Source organism: Pezoporus flaviventris, unplaced genomic scaffold (assembly GCF_033815535.1).
Source record: "Pezoporus flaviventris isolate CSIRO_AGI_PZ_B2104156 unplaced genomic scaffold, CSIRO_AGI_Pfla_v1 ptg000789l, whole genome shotgun sequence".
Taxonomy (NCBI): Eukaryota; Metazoa; Chordata; class Aves; order Psittaciformes; family Psittacidae; genus Pezoporus; species Pezoporus flaviventris.
This window is the reverse complement of record NW_026893334.1, coordinates 46,845-68,270: the sequence shown is the minus strand read 5'-3', so window position 1 is coordinate 68,270 and position 21,426 is coordinate 46,845. Positions and strand designations below refer to the sequence as shown.

Below are 21,426 nucleotides of genomic sequence, written 5' to 3'. Positions count from 1 at the left end.
GAATGAGGTGTAATGGGGTGTAATGGGTTATAATGGGGTGGAATGGGGTTATAATGGGGTGGAATGGGGTGGAATGGGTTATAATGGGGTGTAATGGGGTTATAATGGGGTGTAATGGGGTGGAATGGGGTTATAATGGGGTGTAATGGGGTTATAATGGGGTGTAATGGGGTTATAATGGGGTGGAATGAGGTGGTAATGGGGTGTAATGGGGTTATAATGGGGTGGAATGGGTTATAATGGGGTGGAATGGGGTGGAATGGGGTTATACTGGGGTGTAATGGGGTTATAATGGGGTGTAATGGGGTGGAATGGGGTTATAATGGGTGTAATTGGGTTATAATGGGGTGTAATGGGGTTATAATGGGGTGGAATGAGGTGTAATGGGGTGTAATGGGGTTATAATGGGGTGGAATGGGGTTATAATGGGGTGGAATGGGGTGGAATGGGGTTATAATGGGGTGTAATGGGGTGGAATGGGGTTATAATGGGTGTAATGGGGTTATAATGGGGTGTAATGGGGTTATAATGGGGTGGAATGAGGTGTAATGGGGTGTAATGGGGTTATAATGGGGTGGAATGGGGTGGAATGGGGTTATAATGGGGTGTAATGGGGTTATAATGGGTGTGTAAATGGGTGGAATGGGGTTATAATGGGGTTATAATGGGGTGTAATGGGGTGGAATGGGGTTATAATGGGGTTATAATGGGGTGTAATGGGGTGGAATGGGGTTATAATGGGGTGTAATGGGTTATAATGGCGTTATAATGGGGTGGAATGGGGTTATAATGGGGTTATAATGGGGTTATAATGGGATATAATGGGTGTAATGCAGCATAATGGCATCTAATGGGATATAATGGGGATATAATGGGGTGTCCATTGGAATGGGGTATGGGGTATTATGGGATGTGACGGGGTATTATGGGATGCGATGTGGCACTATGGGATGTGATGGGGTATTATGGGGTATTATGGGATGCGATGTGGCACTATGGGATGTGATGGGGTATTATGGGGTATTATGGGATGCGATGCGGTACTATGGAATGTGATGGGGTATTATGGGATGCGATGTGGCACTATGGGGTATTATGGGATGCGATGTGGTACTATGGGATGTGATGGGGTATTATGGGATGCGATGTGGTACTATGGGATGTGATGGGGTATTATGGGATGCGATGTGGTACTATGGGATGTGATGTGGCACTATGGGGTATTATGGGATGCGATGTGGTACTATGGGATGCGATGGGGTATTATGGGATGCGATGTGGCACTATGGGATGCGATGGGGTATTATGGGATGCGATGTGGCACTATGGGATGCGATGGGGTATTATGGGATGCGATGTGGCACTATGGGATGTGATGGGGTATTATGGGATGCGATGTGGCACTATGGGATGCGATGGGGTATTATGGGATGCAATGTGGTACTATGGGATGTGATGGGGTATTATGGGATGCGATGGGGTATTATGGGATGCGATGTGGCACTATGGGATGTGATGGGGTATTATGGGATGCGATGTGGCACTATGGGATGCGATGGGGTATTATGGGATGCAATGTGGTACTATGGGATGTGATGGGGTATTATGGGATGCGATGTGGCACTATGGGATGTGATGGGGTATTATGGGATGCGATGTGGCACTATGGGATGCGATGGGGTATTATGGGATGCAATGTGGTACTATGGGATGTGATGGGGTATTATGGGATGCGATGTGGCACTATGGGGTATTATGGGATGCGATGTGGTACTATGGGATGTGATGGGGTATTATGGGATGCGATGTGGCACTATGGGGTATTATGGGATGCGATGTGGCACTATGGGGTATTATGGGATGCGGGCCGCACCGGTTCTGCCGCAGCAGCGCCCGCAGGGTCCCCTTGTGGGTCAGGGCCACGTCCGCGTCCAGGCTCAGGTAATGCTCGCACTGAGGGTCCTGGCGGCAAAGGGACCTGCACCGGGGGCACCGTCACCCCATAGGGACCCATAGACCCCCCCTAGACAGCCGCAGACCCCCATGGAGCCCCATAGACACCCATAGACCTCCAGAGACCACCACAGACCCCAATAGGCCCCCATAGACACCTATAGACACCCCATAGACCCCCCATAGACCCCCACAGACCCCCATAGACCCCCCCATAGACCCCCTCATAGACCCACCACAGACCCCCATAGACCCTCCATTGACCCCTCATAGACCCCCATAGACCCCCCATAGACCCCCATAGTGCCCCATAGACCCCCCATAGACCCTCATAGCCCCCCCATAGAACCCCCATAGAGCCCCCACAGACCCCCCATAGACCCCCATAGTGCCCCATAGACCCCCATAGACCCCCCACTGACCCCTATAGACCCCCATAGACCCCCCATAGACCCCCATAGTGCCCCATAGACCCCCCATAGACCCCCATAGTGCCCCATAGACCCCTATAGACCCCCATAGACCCCCCATAGACCCTCATAGACCCCCATAGACCCCCCCGGACACCCCATAGACCCCCCACAGACCCCCCATAGACCCCCCATAGACCCTCATAGACCCCCATAGAGCTCCCACAGACCCCCCATAGACCCCCATAGACCCCCCACAGACCCCCCATAGACCCCCATGGACCCCCACAGACCCCTCATAGACTCCCATAGACCCCCATAGTGCCCCATAGACCCCCATAGCCCCCCATAGCGCCCCATAGAACCCCATAGACCCCCCATAGCGCCCATCCCCGTCCCTACATGCCCATGTCCCGCGCCTCTCCCGGCTCCAGCCCCTCCTCGGGCCCCACGAGGCGGACGGAGGCGAAGCGGCGGCGCAGGCGCGGCCACCAGGCGGCGATGTGGGGCTCGTGGTGCGGCACCTGCCATAGGGAACCATAGGGACCCATAGAGACCCCATAGGGAACCATAGGGACCCATAGAGACCCCATAGGGAACCATAGGGACCCATAGAGACCCCATAGGGAACCATAGGGACCCATAGAGACCCCATAGGGAACCATAGAGACCCCATAGGGAACCATAGGGACCCATAGAGACCCCATAGGGAACCATAGGGACCCATAGAGACCCCATAGGGACCCCATAGGGAACCATAGGGAACCATAGGGACCCATAGAGACCCCATAGGGACCCATAGGGACCCATAGAGACCCCATAGGGACCCCATAGGGACCCATAGAGACCCATACAGACCCCATAGAGACCCATAGAGCCCCATAGAGACCCCATAGGGACCCATAGGGAACCATAGAGACCCCATAGGGACCCATAGGGAACCATAGAGACCCATAGAGACCCCATAGAGACCCATAGAGACCCATAGAGACCCATAGAGACCACATACAGACCCATAGAGACCCCATAGAGACCCATAGAGACCCCATAGAGACCCATAGGGAACCATAGAGACCCATAGAGACCCCATAGAGACCCATAGAGACCCATAGAGACCCCATAGAGACCCATAGGGACCCATAGAGATCCATAGAGACCCATAGAGACCCCATAGGGACCCATAGAGACCCATAGAGACCCCATAGGGAACCATAGGGACCCATAGAGACCCCATAGGGAACCATAGGGACCCATAGAGACCCCATAGGGAACCATAGGGACCCATAGAGACCCCATAGGGAACCATAGGGACCCATAGAGACCCCATAGGGACCCCATAGGGAACCATAGGGAACCATAGGGACCCATAGAGACCCCATAGGGAACCATAGGGACCCCATAGGGAACCATAGGGACCCATAGAGACCCCATAGGGACCCATAGGGACCCATAGGGACCCATAGAGACCCATACAGACCCCATAGAGACCCATAGAGCCCCATAGAGACCCCATAGGGACCCATAGGGAACCATAGAGACCCCATAGGGACCCATAGGGAACCATAGAGACCCATAGAGACCCCATAGAGACCCATAGAGACCCATAGAGACCCCATAGAGACCACATACAGACCCATAGAGACCCCATAGAGACCCATAGAGACCCCATAGAGACCCATAGGGAACCATAGAGACCCATAGAGACCCATAGAGACCCATAGAGACCCATAGAGACCCCATAGGGACCCATAGAGATCCATAGAGACCCATAGAGACCCCATAGGGACCCATAGAGACCCCATAGGGGCCCATAGAGACCCATAGAGACCCATAAAGACCCCATAGAGACCCACAGAGACCACATAGGGACCCATAGAGAGCCCATAGAGACCCATAGACACCCACAGAGACCCATAGAGACCCCACAGACACCCATAAAGACCCCAGAGAGACCCAAAGAGACCCCATAGAGACCCATAGAGACCCACAGAGACCCCATAGAGACCCATAGAGACCCCACAGAGACCCATAAATGTACTTATGGATCCCATAGGGTACTTAGGGGTCCCATAGAGCACTTACGGCTCCCATAGGGTACTTAGGGGTCACTTATGGGTCCCATAGAGCACTTATGCCCTCCCCATAGCACCCCATAGCCCCATACCCCCCATAGCCCCATTCCCCCTATAGAGCTCCATAGCCCCCCCCCGACCCCATAGCGCCCCATCCCCCCCATAGAGCCCCATGCCCTGCATAGAGCCCCATAGCCCCCCCAGACCCCACAGCACCCCATACAGCCCATAGAGCCCCATAGCCCCCCCCCAGACCCCATAGCTCCCCCTAGCGCCCCATAGCACCCCATACACCCCATAGCGCCCCATAGCCCCCCCCAGACCCCATAGCGCCCCATCCCCCCCATAGCCCCCCAGACCCCATAGTGCCCCATAGCCTCCCCAGACCCCATAGCTCCCCAACCCCCCCATAGAGCCCCATACCCCCCCCAGACCCCATAGCACCCCATACACCCCATAGCGCCCCATAGCCCCCCCCAGACCCCATAGCACCCCATCCCCCCCATAGAGCCCCATGCCCTGCATAGAGCCCCATAGCCCCCCCAGACCCCATAGCACCCCATACACCCCATAGAGCCCCATAGCCCCCCCCAGACCCCATAGCGCCCCATAGCCCCCCCCAGACCCCACAGCGCCCCATAGCCCCCCCCAGACCCCATAGCACCCCATCCCCCCCCATAGCACCCCATAGCCCCACACAGACCCCATAGTGCCCCATAGCGCCCCATAGCCCCCCCCCCAGACCCCATAGCGCCCCCATAGCGCCCCATAGCGCCCCATAGAGCCCCATAGCGCCCCATAGCGGGGACGGACCCTGTTGTGCACGAAGAGGCGCAGGCGGCTCCCGGGGTAGCTCCAGTGCAGGAGGCGCCGCAGGAAGTGGGGCAGGAACGGGGTCGGCTCCTCCACAAAGACCCCCACGAGCACGGAGGGCAGCGCCTCCGCCTGGACCCATAGAGAGGGGGCAAGAGCATCCCCATAGGGCCCTATGGTGTCCTATGGCGTCCCCATAGGGCCCTATGGTATCCTAGAGCATCCCCATAGGGCCCTATGGAAGCCTATGGTATCCTAGAGCATCCCCATAGGGCCCTATGGAAGCCTATGGTATCCTAGAGCATCCCCATAGGGCCCTATGGTGCCCTATGGCGTCTCCATAGGGCCCTATAGTATCCTATGGTATCCCAGAGCATCCCCATAGGGCCCTATGGTATCCTATGGCGTCTCCATAGGGCCCTATGGAAGCCTAGAGTATCCTATGGCGTCCCCATAGGGCCCTATGGTGTCCTATGGCGTCCCCATAGGGCCCTATGGCATCCCCATAGGGCCCTATGGTGTCCTATGGCGTCCCCATAGGGCCCTATGGCATCCCTATAGAGCCTTATGGCATCCTATGGTGTCCCCATAGGGCCCTATGGAAGCCTATGGTATCCTAGAGCATCCCCATAGGGCCCTATGGTAACCTATGGCGTCCCCATAGGGCCCTATGGTGTCCTATGGCGTCCCCATAGGGCCCTATGGCACCCCATAGCCCGCATAGCACCCTATAGCACCCTATAGCACCCCATACCCCCCATAGCACCCCATAGCACCCCACAGCACCCCATACCCCCCATAGCACCCCATACCCCCCATAGCACCCCACAGCACCCCATAGCACCCCATACCCCCATAGCACCCCATAGCACCCTATAGCACCCCATACCCCCCATAGCACCCCACAGCACCCCATAGCCCGCATAGCACCCCATAGCACCCTATAGCACCCCATACCCCCCATAGCACTCCACAGCACCCCATACCCCCCATAGCACCCCATAGCACCCCACAGCACCCCATACCCCCCATAGCACCCCATACCCCCCATAGCACCCCACAGCACCCCATAGCACCCCATACCCCCATAGCACCCCATAGCACCCTATAGCACCCCATACCCCCCATAGCACCCTATAGCACCCCATACCCCCCATAGCACTCCACAGCACCCCATACCCCCCATAGCACCCCATAGCACCCCACAGCACCCCATACCCCCCATAGCACCCCATACCCCCCATAGCACCCCACAGCACCCCATAGCACCCCATACCCCCATAGCACCCCATAGCACCCTATAGCACCCCATACCCCCCATAGCACCCTATAGCACCCCATACCCCCCATAGCACCCCACAGCACCCCATAGCCCGCATAGCACCCCATAGCACCCTATAGCACCCCATACCCCCCATAGCACTCCACAGCACCCCACAGCCCGCAGAGCACCCCATAGGACCCCACAGCACCCCATAGCACCCCATACCCCCCATAGCACCCCACAGCACCCCATAGCACCCCATACCCCCCATAGCACCCCATACCCCCCATAGCACCCCATACCCCCCATACCCCCCATAGCACCCCACAGCACCCCATAGCCCACATAGCACCCCATACCCCCCATAGCACCCCATAGCACCCCACAGCACCCCATAGCACCCCATACCTTGACCCCACGCAGGTCCCGGAGCCCATAGTCACAGTCCCCACAGCCCTCGGGGCTCCAGCCCCACGGCACGTAGTTCCCCAGGTAATTGAGCTGGAGCTGTGGGGCAGGGGCACAGGGCACCCTATAGAGCCCTATAGGGGCTATAGGGGGGGCTATAGGGGGGGAATGGGGTGCTATAGGGGGTAATGGGGTGCTATAGGGGGTAATGGGGTGCTATGGGGGGGAATGGGGTGCTATAGGGGGTAATGGGGTGCTATAGGGGGGGTAATGGGGTGCTATAGGGGGGGTAATGGGGTGCTATGGGGGGGAATGGGGTGCTATGGGGGGGGAATGGGGTGCTATGGGGGTAATGGGGTGCTATGGGGGGGCTATAGGGGGGGAATGGGGTGCTATGGGGGGGGAATGGGGTGCTATGGGGGTAATGGGGTGCTATAGGGGGGGAATGGGGTGCTATAGGGGCTATAGGGGGGGCTATAGGGGGGGAATGGGGTGCTATAGGGGGGGAATGGGGTGCTATGGGGGGGTAATGGGGTGCAATAGGGGGGAATGGGGTGCTATAGGGGGGGTAATGGGGTGCAATAGGGGGGAATGGGGTGCTATGGGGGGGAATGGGGTGCTATAGGGGGGTAATAGGGTGCTATGGGGGGAATGGGGTGCTATAGGGGGGGAATGGGGTGCTATGGGGGATAATGGGGTGCTATAGGGGGGTAATGGGGTGCTATGAGGGGGAATGGGGTGCTATGGGGGTAATGGGGTGCTATAGGGGGGTAATGGGGTACTATGGGGGGTAATGGGGTGCTATGGGGGGAATGGGGTGCTATGGGGGGAATGGGGTGCTATGGAGGGTAATGGGGGTGCTATGGAGGGTAATGGGGTGCTATGGGGGGTAATGGGGTGCTATGGGGGGGGAATGGGGTGCTATAGGGGGGTAATGGGGTGCTAAAGGGGGGTAATGGGGTGCTATAGGGGGGAATGGGATGCCATTTTTGGGTGCAAAAAGGGCGTTTTTGGGTGCAAAAAGGGCAGATTTGGGTCCAAAAAGTCCATTTTTGGGTGCGAAAAGGCCGGTTTTGGGTTCAAAAAGGCCGGTTTTGGGTGCGAAAAGGTTCATTTTGGGTGCAAAAAGGCCGGTTTTGGGTCTGAAAAAGCCATTTTTGGGTCCGAAAAGGCTGGATTTGGGTCCAAAAAGGCCAGTTTTGGGTCTGAAAAGGGCGTTTTTTGGGTGCAAAAAGGCGGGTTTTGGGTGCAAAAAGGCCGGTTTGGGGTCCAAAAAAGCCATTTTTGGGGTGCAAAACAGAGTGATTTTGGGTCGCCAGACCTGATTTTGGGTCCTAAAAGAGCAATTTTTGGTCCCCAGACCTGATTTTGGGTCCCAAAAGAGCAGTTTTGGGGTCCCCAGCTGTGATTTTGGGTCCTAAAAGGGCAATTTTGGGTCCCCAGACCGGATTTTGGGTCCTAAAAGGGCAATTTTGGGTCCTAAAAAGCAATTTTAGGTCCCCAGACCCGATTTTGGGTCCTAAAAGAGCAATTTTGGGGCTCCAGACCCGATTTTGGGTCCTAAAAAAGCAATTTTAGGTCCCCAGACCCGATTTTGGGTCCTAAAAGCTCAATTTTGGGTCCTAAAAGAGCAATTTTGGGGCTCCAGACCCGATTTTGGTTCCTAAAAGAGCAATTTTGGGTCCGCATACCCGATTTTGGGTCCTAAAAGAGCAATTTTGGTCCCCAGACACGATTTTGGGTCCCAAAAGAGCAGTTTTGGGGTCCCCAGCTGTGATTTTGGGTCCTAAAAGGGCAATTTTGGGTCCCCAGACCGGATTTTGGGTCCTAAAAGGGCAATTTTAGGTCCTAAAAGAGCAATTTTGGGTCCCCAGCTGTGATTTTGGGTCCTAAAAGCTCAATTTTTGGGTCCTAAAAGAGCAATTTTGGGTCCTAAAAGAGCAATTTTGGGTCCCCAGACCCGATTTTGGGTCCTAAAAGAGCAATTTTGGGTCCTAAAAGGGCAATTTTGGGTCCCCAGACCCGATTTTAGGGCCTAAAAGGGCAATTTTAGGTCCTAAAAGAGCAATTTTGGGTCCTAAAAGGGCAATTTTGGGTCCCCAGACCCGATTTTGGGTCCTAAAAGGGCAATTTTGGGTCCTAAAAGAGCAATTTTGGGGTCCCCAGACCCGATTCTGGGTCCTAAAAGTGCAATTTTGGGTCCCAGAACAGCAATTTTGGGTCCCCAGACCCGATTTTGGGTCCTAAAAGCTCAATTTTGGGTCCTAAAAGAGCAATTTTGGGGCTCCAGACCTGATTTTGGGTCCTAAAAGGGCAATTTTGGGTCCTAAAAGAGCAATTTTGGCGCTCCAGACCTGATTTTGGGTCCTAAAAGCTCAATTTTGGGTCCTAAAAGAGCAATTTTGGGGCTCCAGACCTGATTTTGGGTCCTAAAAGGGCAATTTTGGGTCCTAAAAGAGCAATTTTGGGGCTCCAGACCTGATTTTGGGTCCTAAAAGGGCAATTTTGGGTCCTAAAAGAGCAATTTTGGGGCTCCAGACCTGATTTTGGGTCCTAAAAGGGCAATTTTGGGTCCTAAAAGAGCAATTTTGGGGTCCCCAGACCCAATTTTGGGTCCTAAAAGGGCAATTTTGGGTCCTAAAAGAGGAATTTTGGGGTCCCCAGACCCGATTTTGGGTCCTAAAAGGGCAATTTTAGGTCCTAAAAGAGCAATTTTGGGTCCCAAAAGAGCAATTTTGGGGTCCCCAGCTGTGATTTTGGGTCCTAAAAGGGCAATTCTGGTGTCCCCGGGGGGGTTTTTGGGGTGCCCGGACCCATTTTTGGGCCCCCAAAAGCCGTTTTTGCCCCCCCAAAAGGGGTTTTTGGGTGCAGAAAGGCCGTTTTTGGGGTCCTCACCTTGGTGGGGCCGTTGCCATGGATCACAATGGGCAGGGAATCGGTGGCCACGTTGCGGACCCGCACGCGCCCCGGCTCGAACTTGACCACGACCTCGTCTATGGGGGGGGGAAATGGGGTCCTATAGGGGGGTCCTATGGGGGGGGGGTATAGGGACCCCCATAGGACCCACACCCCCCCCCATTGGTACCTATGGCTCCATTGAGGTTCTGGAAGATGCGGGAATGATGATCCAGGGCCAGCCCCAGCTCTTCCTATAGGGAACAATGGGGGGTTATTGGGGGGCTATAGGGGGGGAATGGGGTTCTATGGGGGAGAATGGGGTGTTATGGGGGAATGGGGTTCTATGGGGGGGTAATGGGGTGTTATGGGGGGAATGGGGTTCTATGGGGGGAAATGGGGTTCTATAGGGGGGTATTGGGGTTCTATGGGGGGAGAATTGGGTTCTATGGGGGGGAATGGGGTCCTATGGGGGGGAATGGGGTTCTATAGGGGGGTATTGGGGTTCTATGGGGGGAGAATTGGGTTCTATGGGGGGGAATGGGATTCTATGGGGGGGAATGGGGTTCTATAGGGGGGGTATTGGGGTTCTATGGGGGGAGAATTGGGTTCTATGGGGGGAATGGGGTGTTATGGGGGGGAAATGGGGTTCTATGGGGGGGAATGGGGTGTTATGGGGGGAATGGGGTTCTATAGGGGGTAATGGGGTGTTATAGGGGGGAAATGGGGTCCTATGGGGGGGATTGGGGTTCTATTGGGGGTAATGGGGTGTTATAGGGGGGGAATGGGGTTCTATGGTGGGGAATGGGGTTCTATGGGGGGGTAATGGGGTTCTGTAGGCGGAGAATGGGGTTCTATGGGGGCAATGGGGTTCTATGGGGAGAAATGGGGTCCTATGGGGGGGAATGGGGTTCTATAGGGGGAGAATGGGGTTCTATGGGGGGGTAATGGGGTTCTATAGGGGGGTATTGGGGTTCTATGGGGGGAGAATGGGGTTCTATGGGGGGAATGGGGTTCTATAATGGGATAATGGGGTTCTATGGGGGGGTAATGGGGTTCTATAGGGGGGGAAATGGGGTCCTATAGGGGGGGGAAATGGGGTTCTATAGGGGAAATGGGGTTCTATGGGGGAGAATAGGGCTCTATGGGGGGGAATGGGGTTCTATTGGGGGTAATGGGGTGTTATAGGGGGGTAATGGGGTCCTATGGGGGGGAAATGGGGTGCTATAGGGCTGTTTTGGGCTGGTTTAGGGTGATTTTGGGCCATTTCAGGCGATTTTGGGGCTATTTTCGAGCGTTTTGGGGTATTTTGGGGTGTTTTCTAGTGTTTTTGGGGGTGGTTTTGTCCCTTTTGGGGGTGTTTTTGCCCATTTTGGGTGGGTTTTGGGGTGTTTTGGGGCTCACCCGTAGCTGGGGAGCTGCAGGTCCAGAAGAGCCGTTTTGGGGCTATTTCAGGCCATTTTGGGGCTATTTTCGAGCGTGTTTTTGGCATTTTGGGGTATTTTGGGGTGTTTTATGGCGTATTTTGGGGTGGTTTTGCCCGATTTTGGGTGTTTTTGGGGGGTTTTTGGGGTGCTCACCAGCACCTGGGGCTGCAGGTCCAGAAGAGCCGTTTTGGGGCTATTTCAGGCCATTTTGGGGCTATTTTCGAGCGTTTTTTTGGCATTTTGGGGTATTTGGGGGTGTTTTCTAGCGTTTTTTGGGGTGTTTTTGCCCGTTTTTGGGTGTTTTTGGGGTGTTTTTGGGGCTCACCCGTAGCTGGGGCTGCAGGTAGAGGCGGGTATAGAAGAGCTGGTCGTCGTCGTCGTCGCGATAGCGCCACCTCTCGACTAGGCGCCAGATGGCGGGGGCGAAGCCAATGAAGCCTGGGGGGGGGAGTGACCCCCATTGAGACCCATTGAACCCCATTGAGCCCCATTGAACCCCATTGAGACCCATTGAGACCCATTGACACCCATTGAGACCCATTGAGACCCATTGAGCCCCATTGACACCCATTGATCCCCATTGACACCCATTGAGCCCCATTGAACCCCATTGAGCCCCATTGAACCCCATTGAGACCCATTGACACCCATTGAGCCCCATTGACACCCATTGAGCCCCATTGAGCCCCATTGACACCCATTGATCCCCATTGACACCCATTGAGCCCCATTGACACCCATTGAGCCCCACTGACTCCCATTGAACCCCACTGACACCCATTGAACCCCATAGAGCCCCCTTGACTCCCACTGAACCCCATTGATTCCCCCTGACACCCCCCACGAACCCCATATCCAACATAGGAACCCATTCCCCTCCCCATAGAACCCGATTCCCACCCCATAGCCCCTCACAGGATCCCATTCCCACCCTATAGAACCCCATTCCCACCCCATAGAACCCCATAGCCCCCCCATATCCCCCCATTCCCACCTCATTCCCACCCCATAAAACCCCCTAGCCCCCCCATAGAACCCATAGAACCCCATCCTCACCCCATAGACCCCCCATAGAACCCCATAGCCCCCCATTCCCACCCATAGAATCCCATAGCCCCCCCATCCCCCCCCATTCCCACCCCATAGCCCCCCCATCCCCCCATTCCCACCCCATAGCCCCCCCATAGAACCCCATCCCCACCCCATAGCCCCCCCCATCTCCCCCCATTCCCACCCCATAGCCCCCCATAGCCCCCCCATTCCCACCCCATAGAACCCCATAGAACCCATAGAACCCCATCCCCACCCCATAGAACCCATAGCCCCCCCCATAGCCCCCCCATAGAACCCCATAGCCCCCCATTCCCACCCCCATAGCCCCCCATAGAACCCCATAGCCCCCCATCCCCACCCCATAGCCCCCCCATAGAACCCCATAGTCCCCCATTCCCACCCCATAGCCCCCCATAGAACCCCATCCCCACCCCATTCCCACCCCATAGAACCCCATCCCCCCCATCCTCACCCCATAGCCCCCCATAGAACCCATAGAACCCCATCCCCACCCCATAGAACCCATAGCCCCCCCCATAGCCCCCCCATAGAACCCCATAGCCCCCATAGCCCCCCCATCTCCCCCCATTCCCACCCCATAGAACCCCATAGCCCCCCCATCCCCCCCCATTCCCACCCCATAGAACCCCATCCCCCCCATTCCCATCCCATAGCCCTCCCATCCCCACCCCATAGAACCCCATCCCCACCCCATAGCCCCCCCATAGAACCCCATCCTCCCCCATCCCCACCCCATAGCCCCCCATTCCCATCCCATAGCCCCCCCATCCCCCCCCATCCTCACCCCATAGCCCCCCATAGAACCCATAGAACCCCATCCCCACCCCATAGAACCCATAGCCCCCCCATAGCCCCCCATAGAACCCCATCCCCCCCATCCTCACCCCATAGCCCCCCATAGAACCCATAGAACCCCATCCTCACCCCATAGCCCCCCACAGAACCCATAGAACCCCATCCCCACCCCATAGAACCCCATAGCCCCCCATTCCCACCCCATAGAACCCCATAGCCCCTCCCATCCCCACCCCATAGAACCCCATTCCCACCCCATAGCCCCCCCATAGAACCCCATCCTCACCCCATAGCCCCCCCATCCCCACACCATAGAACCCATAGCCCCCCATAGCCCCCCCATAGAACCCCATCCCCCATCCCCACCCCATAGCCCCCCCATAGAACCCCATAGCCCCCCATCCCCACCCCATAGAACCCCATCCCCACCCCATAGCCCCCCCATAGAACCCCATCCCCCCCATTCCCAACCCATAGCCCCCCCATAGAACCCATAGCCCCCATCCTCACCCCATAGCCCCCCCATAGAACCCCATAGCCCCCCCCATCTCCCCCATTCCCACCCCATAGAACCCCATCCCCACCCCATCCCCACCCCATAGCCCCCCCATAGAACCCCATAGCCCCCCCATCTCCCCCCATTCCCACCCCATAGAACCCCATCCCCACCCCCATAGCCCACCCCATAGAACCCCATCCCACCCCATAGAACCCCACCCCCACCCCATAGCCCCCCATAGCCCCCCCATAGAACCCCATAGCCCCCATAGCCCCCCCCATCTCCCCCCATTCCCACCCCATAGAACCCCATCCCCACCCCATTCCCACCCCATCCCCACCCCATAGCCCCCCATCCCCACCCCATAGAACCCATAGCCCCCCCCATAGCCCCCCATAGAACCCCATAGCCCCCCATAGCCCCCCCATCTCCCCCCATTCCCACCCCATAGAACCCCATCCCCACCCCATTCCCACCCCATCCCCACCCCATAGAACCCCATCCCCACCCCATAGAACCCCACCCCCACCCCATAGCCCCCCATAGCCCCCCCATAGAACCCCATAGCCCCCCATAGCCCCCCCCATCTCCCCCCATTCCCACCCCATAGAACCCCATCCCCACCCCATTCCCACCCCATCCCCACCCCATAGAACCCCATCCCCACCCCATAGAACCCCACCCCCACCCCATAGCCCCCCATAGCCCCCCCATAGAACCCCATAGCCCCCCATAGCCCCCCCCATCTCCCCCCATTCCCACCCCATAGAACCCCATCCCCACCCCATTCCCACCCATTCCCACCCCATAGAACCCCATCCCCCCCCATTCCCATCCCATAGCCCTCCCATCCCCACCCCATAGAACCCCATCCCCCCCCATCCTCACCCCATAGAACCCCATAGCCCCCCCATAGCCCACCCCATAGCCCCCCCATAGAACCCCATAGCCCCCCCCATCTCCCCCCATTCCCACCCCATAGAACCCCATCCCCACCCCATAGCCCACCCCATAGAACCCCATCCCCACCCCATAGAACCCCACCCCCACCCCATAGCCCCCCATAGCCCCCCATAGAACCCCATAGCCCCCCATAGAACCCATAGAACCCCATCCCCACCCCATAGCCCCCCATAGCCCCCCATAGCCCCCCCCGTACCTCCGGAGTTAAGGAAGGGCTTTCCGCGGGGGGGAGGCCGGGGGTAGGCTCCGGCCAGGCCGGGCTGGGGCCAGCAAAAGGCCTCGGCCGAGAACAGGAGCCCGGGGGGGGAGGCACCGCCGGCGGCAGCGGCGAAGGAGGAGACGAGCTCGGGGGGCGGAGCGGCCAGGAGCACGTCATAACTGGGGGCGGGCAGCGGAGACCCCATAGGGGGATTATATAGGGAGGGATGGGGGTGCGGAGAGAGACCTATGGGGATCTATAGGGATACAGAGAGACCTATAGGGACCCCATAAAGAGACTCATAGAGACCTATAGAGACCTATAGAGACCCCATAGAGAGACCCATAGAGACCTATAGGGACCCCATAGAGAGACCCATAGAGACCTATAGGGACCCCATAGAGACCCATAGAGACCTATAGGGACCCCATAGAGAGACCCATAGAGACCTATAGGGACCCCATAGAGACACATAGAGACCCATAGGGACCCATAGAGACCCCATTGAGACACATAGGGACCCATAGAGACACATAGAGACCCCATAGGGGGATTATATAGGGAGAGATGGGGGTGCGGAGAGAGACCTATGGGGATCTATAGGGATACAGAGAGACCTATAGGGACCCCATAGAGACCTATAGGGACCTATAGAGACCCATAGGGACCTATAGAGACCCATAGAGACACATAGGGACCCCATAGAGAGACCCATAGGGGGATTATATAGGGAGGGATGGGGGTGTGGAGAGAGACCTATGGGGATTTATAGGGATACAGAGAGACCTATAGGGACCCCATAGAGACCCATAGAGACCTATAGGGACCCCATAGAAAGACCTATAGAGACCTAGAGAGACCCTATAGAGACCCCATAGGGGGATTATATAGGGAGGGATGGGGGCACGGAGAGAGACCTATGGGGATCTATAGGGACACAGAGAGACCTATAGGGACCTATAGAGACCCACAGAGACCCACAGGGACCCCATAGAGAGACCTATAGGGACCCCATAGAGAGACCCATAGAGCCCTACAGGGACCCCATAAAGAGACCCATAGGGACCTATAGAGACCCCATAGGGACCTATAGGGACCCCATAGGGACACATAGAGCCCTACAGAGACCCCATAGAGAAACCCATAGGAACCTATAGAGACCCCAGAGGGACACATAGAGCCCTATAGAGACCCCATAGGGGGATTATATAGGGAAGGATGGGGGGGCAGAGAGAGACCTATGGGGACTATAGAGACCCCATAGAGAGAGACCCTATAGGCACCCCATAGGGACCCACAGAGAGACACATAGAGCCCTATAGAGACCCCATAGAGAGACCCATAGGGGACCTAGAGAGACCCCATGGGGACCACATAGGGACACATAGAGCCCTATAGGGACCCCATAGAGAGACCCATAGAGCCTATAGGGACCCCATAGAGACCCACATAGAGCCCTATAGAGACCCCATACAGAGAGATACATAGGGGGATGTGGGGGGCGGGCCCCATAGGGATACATAGGGACCCCTAGAAACCCCATAGACCCCCCTTGAGTTCCACACCCCCCCCGAGACTCCCCCATAGACACTCACAGCACACCCCATAGATGCCCCCATAGACCCACCCCACAGCACCCCCCCATAGCACAACCCCATAGACCCCCCCAGCGCACCCCCCATAGCACAACCCCATAGATCCCCCCTACCACCCCCCCACAGCACACCCCCTAGACCCCCCACAGCACCCCCCCATAGCACACACCCCATAGACCCCCCCCAGCGCACCCCCCATAGCACAACCCCCTAGACCCCCCATAGCGCACACCCCATAGACCCCCCACAGCACCCCCCCATAGCACACACCCCATAGACCCCCCCAGCGCACCCCCATAGCACAACCCCCTAGACCCCCCCTAGTGCACACCCATAGACCCCCCCATAGCGCACACCCCATAGACCCCCCACCGCACCCCCCATAGCACCCCCCCATAGCGCACACCCCATAGACCCCCCACAGCACCTCCCCATAGACCCCCCATAGCACACCCCATAGACCCCCCCCAGCGCACCCCCCATAGCACCCCCCCATAGCGCACACCCCATAGACCCCCCATAGACCCCCCCCAGCGCACCCCCCCATAGCACAACCCCCTAGACCCCCATAGCGCACACCCCATAGACCCCCCACAGCACACCCCATAGCACAACCCCATAGATCCCCCCTACCACCCCCCCACAGCACACCCCATAGACCCCCATAGCACCCCCCCATAGCGCACACCCCATAGACCCCCCATAGCACCCCCCATAGACCCCCCATAGCGCACACCCCATAGACCCCCCACAGCACACCCCATAGCACCCCCCATAGCGCCCCCACCTGTCCACGAAGAGCACGAGGAGCTCCCCCCTCGCCTTCAGGGGTTCCAGCGCCTCCTTGAGCCACCGAACCTTCTGCCCCCCCCCCACCGTGTGGGCCACGTCCCCCCCCCGCCATTCCTGACCCATTCCCAGCGTCTGGAACGGGAGCAAACGGGGGGGGGGGGGGAGCGATAATGAGGGGACACCGCCATCAAGACCTGCCCCCCCCTTTCCTATTGGTTCCTTCCACCCCCCCCTTAGCTGCCCATTGGGGTCCCCCCCCTTTATGGGGTCCCCCTCCCATTGTGTCCCCCCCCCATTGGTTCCTCCCACATTGGTCCCCCCCATTGCTTCCCCCCCCCGGTTCCCATTGGTCCCCCCCCTTATTGGGTCCCCCTTTTCTCCCCCCATTGGTCACCCCCTCTGTTAGGTTCCCTCTCATTGAGCCCCCCATAGGTTCCCCCCTCTATTGGTTTGGTTCCTCCCCCATTGGTCCCCCCCCTTATTGGGTCCCCCATTGCTTCCCCCCCCCCCCCCATTGCTTCCCCCCCCCCCCATTGGTCCATCCCTCTGTTGTGTTCCCCCCCTCTATTGATTCCCCCCCCATTGCTCCTCCCCCCCATTGGTCCACCCCTCTGTTGTGTTCCCCCCCAAAGGGTCCCCCCCCTCTATTGGGTCCCCCCCTTATTGGGTCCCCCCATTGCCCCCCCCCCCGCCCCTTGGTTCCCCCCCCCCCCCCATTGGTCCATCCCTCTGTTGTGTTCCCCCCCTCTATTGGTTCCTCCCCACTGGGTTCCCATGCCATAAGCCCCCCCACAATGGGGTCTCCCTCCCCATTGGTTCCTTTCTTCCCCCCCCCCCCCCCATTAAATTCCCCCTCCCATTGGGTGTCGCCCCCCCCCCCATTGGTTCCTTCCTATTGGTTCCACCATCTATTGGGTCCCCCATTGGTTTCCCCCCCCATTGGGTTCCGCCATTTTGTTCCCGTCCCCATTGGGTCCCCCTCTATTGTGTTCCCCCCTCTATTGGGTCCTCCCATTGGTCCCCCTCTCTATTGGATCCCTCCCCATTGGTTCCCCCTCATTGGACCCACCCCCCCATTGGTTCCCCCCCATTGGACCCACCCCCCCATTGGTTCCCCCCTCTATTGGGTCCCTCCCCATTGGTTCCCCCCCCCCCGCCATTGGTCCCCCCCTCATTGAGTCCCCCCATTGCGTTCCCTTCCCATATGGGTCCCCCCTCTTATTGATTCCTCCTCCCATTGGGCCCCCTCTATTGGTTCCTCCCCCATTGGTTCCCCCCCTCCCATTGGGTCCCGTTCCCCCCATTGGGTTCCACCCCTTTATTGGGTCCCCACATTGGTTCCACCCCATTGGTCCCCCCTCTATTGGTTCACCCCATTGGTCCCCCCCATTGGGTTCCCATCCCCATTGGTTCCCCCCCATTGGTCCCCCCTCTATTGGTTCACCCCATTGGTCCCCCCCATTGGGTTCCCATCCCCATTGGTTCCCCCCATTGGTACTCCTCTATTGGTTTACCTCATTGGTCCCCCATTGGGTTCCCATCCCCATTGGTTCCCCCCCATTGGTTCCCCCCCCTCCATTGGGTTCCCTTCCCCATTGGTCACCCCCTCTATTGGTTCCCCCTCCCATTGGTTCCCCCCCATTGGCTCCGCCCCCATTGGTGTCCCTTCCCCATTGGTCCCCTGCTCCATGGGTTTCCCCCATTGGTTCCTCTCCCCATTGGTTCCCCCCCATTGGCTCCGCCCCCATTGGCGTCCCTTCCCCATTGGTCCCCTGCTCCATGGGTTCCCCCCATTGGTTCCCCCCCTTTGGCTCCGCCCCCATTACTCCCCACCCCTTCACCCCTCCATTGGTCCCCTGCATTCCCGTCCCCCTCCCTCCCACTCTCCCCTCCATTAGTTCCGCCCCCATTCATTCCCAGCCCCCCACTTATGGGTCCGCCCCATAGCGCCCCCCCCCCCCCACCTTGACGCTGTAGTTGAAGCGCTGCGCCGAGCGCAGGAACCGCTCGTAGCCCTCCGTGGCCTCCGTGGCCACCGTCAGCACCAGGAGCTGCTCTGCCGGGGGCACAGGAGACCCATTGGGACCCATAGAGACCCATAGACACCCATGGGGACCCATAGAGACCCATTGGGACCCATAGAGACCCCATAGACACCCATTGGGACCCATAGAGACCCCATAGACACCCATGGGGACCCATAGACACCCACTGGGACCCATAGAGACCCCATAGACACCCATTGGGACCCATAGAGACCCCATAGACACCTACTGGGACCCCATAGAGACCCCATAGACACCCACTGGGACCCATAGAGACCCATAGAGAACCCATAGAGACCCCATAGACACCCATTGGGACTCATAGGGACCCCATAGACACCGATAGAGACCCCATTAGAGACCCATAGAGACCCCATAGACACCCATTGGGACTCATAGAGACCCCATAGACACCGATAGAGACCCCATAGACACCCATTGGGACCCATAGAGACCCATTCACCCCTGTTATGGCCCCATTGAGCTCATGGACCACCCATAGAGACCCCATAGAGCCCCATGGAGACCCCATAGACCACCACAGAACCCCATACAGACTCGAGAGAGACCCATAGAGCCCCATAACCACCATAGAGCCCCATAACCCCCCCATAGACACCCACAGAGACCTCTATAGACCCCCATAGATCCCCCTTTAGACTCCCTAGAGCCCCATAGAGACCACTAGACCCCATAGAAGCTTCATAAGCCCCATAGAGACCCCATAGACCCCACCAACCCCACCACAGACCACCCATAGACACCCCCAGAGATGCTTAGAGACCCCATAGTGAACTATAGACCCCCACAGAGCCCCATGGAGACCTCTATAGACCCCATAGACCCCATAGAGACCTCTGTAGACCCCCATAGAAACCCCACAGACCTGCCCATAGACACCCCATAGACCCCCCACATAGACCCCATAGAGACCTCTGTAGACCCCCATAGAAACCCCATAGACCCCCATACAGAACTATAGACCCCCCACAGACAACCCTAGAGCCCCATAGAGACCTCTAGAGACCCCATAGACCACTCATAGACCCCAGAGAGACCCATAAGAGACCTCTATAGACCCCATAGAAGCCCCATACAGCCACACAGACACCCCTAGAGCCCCATAGACCATAGAGACCTCTGTAGACCCCATAGAGACCCCACAGACACCCCTAGAGCCCCATAGACCCCACAGACACCCCTAGAGCCCCATAGACCACCCATAGACCCCATAGAGACCCTACAGACACCCCTAGAGCCCCATAGACCACCCACAGACCCCATAGAGACCTCTGTAGACCCCATAGAGACCTCATAGATGCCCCACAGACACTCCTAGAGCCCCATAGACCACCCATAGACCCCCAGAGACCTCTATAGACCCCACAGAAACCCCATAGACCCCCATAGAGAACTATAGACCCCCCACAGAGACCTCTAGAGACCCCATAGACGCCCCATAGACCACTCATAGACCCCAGAGAGACCCATAAGAGACCTCTATAGACCCCATAGAAACCCCATAGACCCCCATAGATTCCCCCCCATAGACCCCACAGAGACCCATAAGAGACCTCTATAGACCCCATAGACCCCCCCAGATCCCCCCCTCATAGACCCCACAGAGACCCATAAGAGATCTCTATAGACCCCATAGACCCCCCCCATAGACACCCCATAGACCCCCCCACAGACACCCCATAGACCCCCCCCATAGACACCCCATAGACCCCCCCCCCTCTCCGTCGCCCCCTACCGGGCCGGAGGTCCCCGAGGGCCGCGGGCGGCGGCAGCGCCAGGAGCAGGAGCAGCAGCGGGGCCATGGCGGGCACCGGGGCGGAGGGGCGGGGCCTGCGGACGGCGCCGGCCAATCAGGGGGCGGCTCACGGCGGCGCCCGCCCAATCGCGGCGCGTTGCCACGTTGGCTGGGGGGAGGAAGGGGCGGGGCAAGGGAAGGAAGGGGCGGGGCGACGATACCAAGATGGCGGCGCCACACTCAAGATGGCGGCGTCCGGGTCAAGATGGCGGCGCGGAGGCCTCCGGAACCATAGAGAAGGCGGCGGTTTGGCCTAGAGAGGCGCTGTGCCGCCAGCAATGGCGCTCCGTACGGGGCCCTATGGCTGCCGATGCCCTTCTCTATGGTCACAGGGCATCAAGTCCTCCAACCCCATAGAGTCTGACCCCCAACCCCACTGCAGGCCCCTCTAAGAGCCCTCCAAGAG

At 58.1% G+C, this 21,426-nt stretch overlaps 2 protein-coding genes across 2 annotated transcripts; one reads left to right on the top strand and one right to left on the bottom strand.

The window, feature by feature from the left end:
• Positions 1-1,844: 1,844 nt before the first annotated feature.
• On the bottom strand, positions 1,845-21,052 carry LOC133264348 (multifunctional procollagen lysine hydroxylase and glycosyltransferase LH3-like; the record flags this gene model as incomplete). The annotated part of the gene is made up of 11 exons (XM_061444298.1): positions 20,961-21,052; positions 19,124-19,215; positions 17,155-17,291; positions 14,770-14,951; positions 11,568-11,680; positions 10,006-10,069; positions 9,816-9,913; positions 6,921-7,019; positions 5,249-5,380; positions 2,766-2,887; positions 1,845-1,978 (listed from the first exon to the last, which is right to left on the bottom strand). Coding segments are annotated over exons 1-11 (1,240 nt in total), but the record flags the coding sequence as incomplete, so codon positions are not given.
• On the top strand, positions 17,422-19,106 carry LOC133264346 (uncharacterized). The gene is made up of 3 exons (XM_061444295.1): positions 17,422-17,560; positions 18,757-18,818; positions 19,080-19,106. Exons 1-3 carry the CDS (start codon positions 17,422-17,424, stop codon positions 19,104-19,106), a joined length of 228 nt encoding a protein of 75 aa, XP_061300279.1.
• Positions 21,053-21,426: the final 374 nt, after the last annotated feature.

Coding starts and splice junctions, on each gene's coding strand:
- LOC133264346 (XM_061444295.1), top strand. CDS start 17,422: ATGGGGTCCCCCTCCCATTGTGTCCCCCCCCCATTGGTTCCTCCCACA. Junction 17,561..18,756: donor CCCCATTGGTCACCCCCTCT/GTTAGGTTCCCT, acceptor CCCTTCCCCATT/GGTCACCCCCTCTATTGGTT. Junction 18,819..19,079: donor CATTGGCTCCGCCCCCATTG/GTGTCCCTTCCC, acceptor ATTCATTCCCAG/CCCCCCACTTATGGGTCCGC.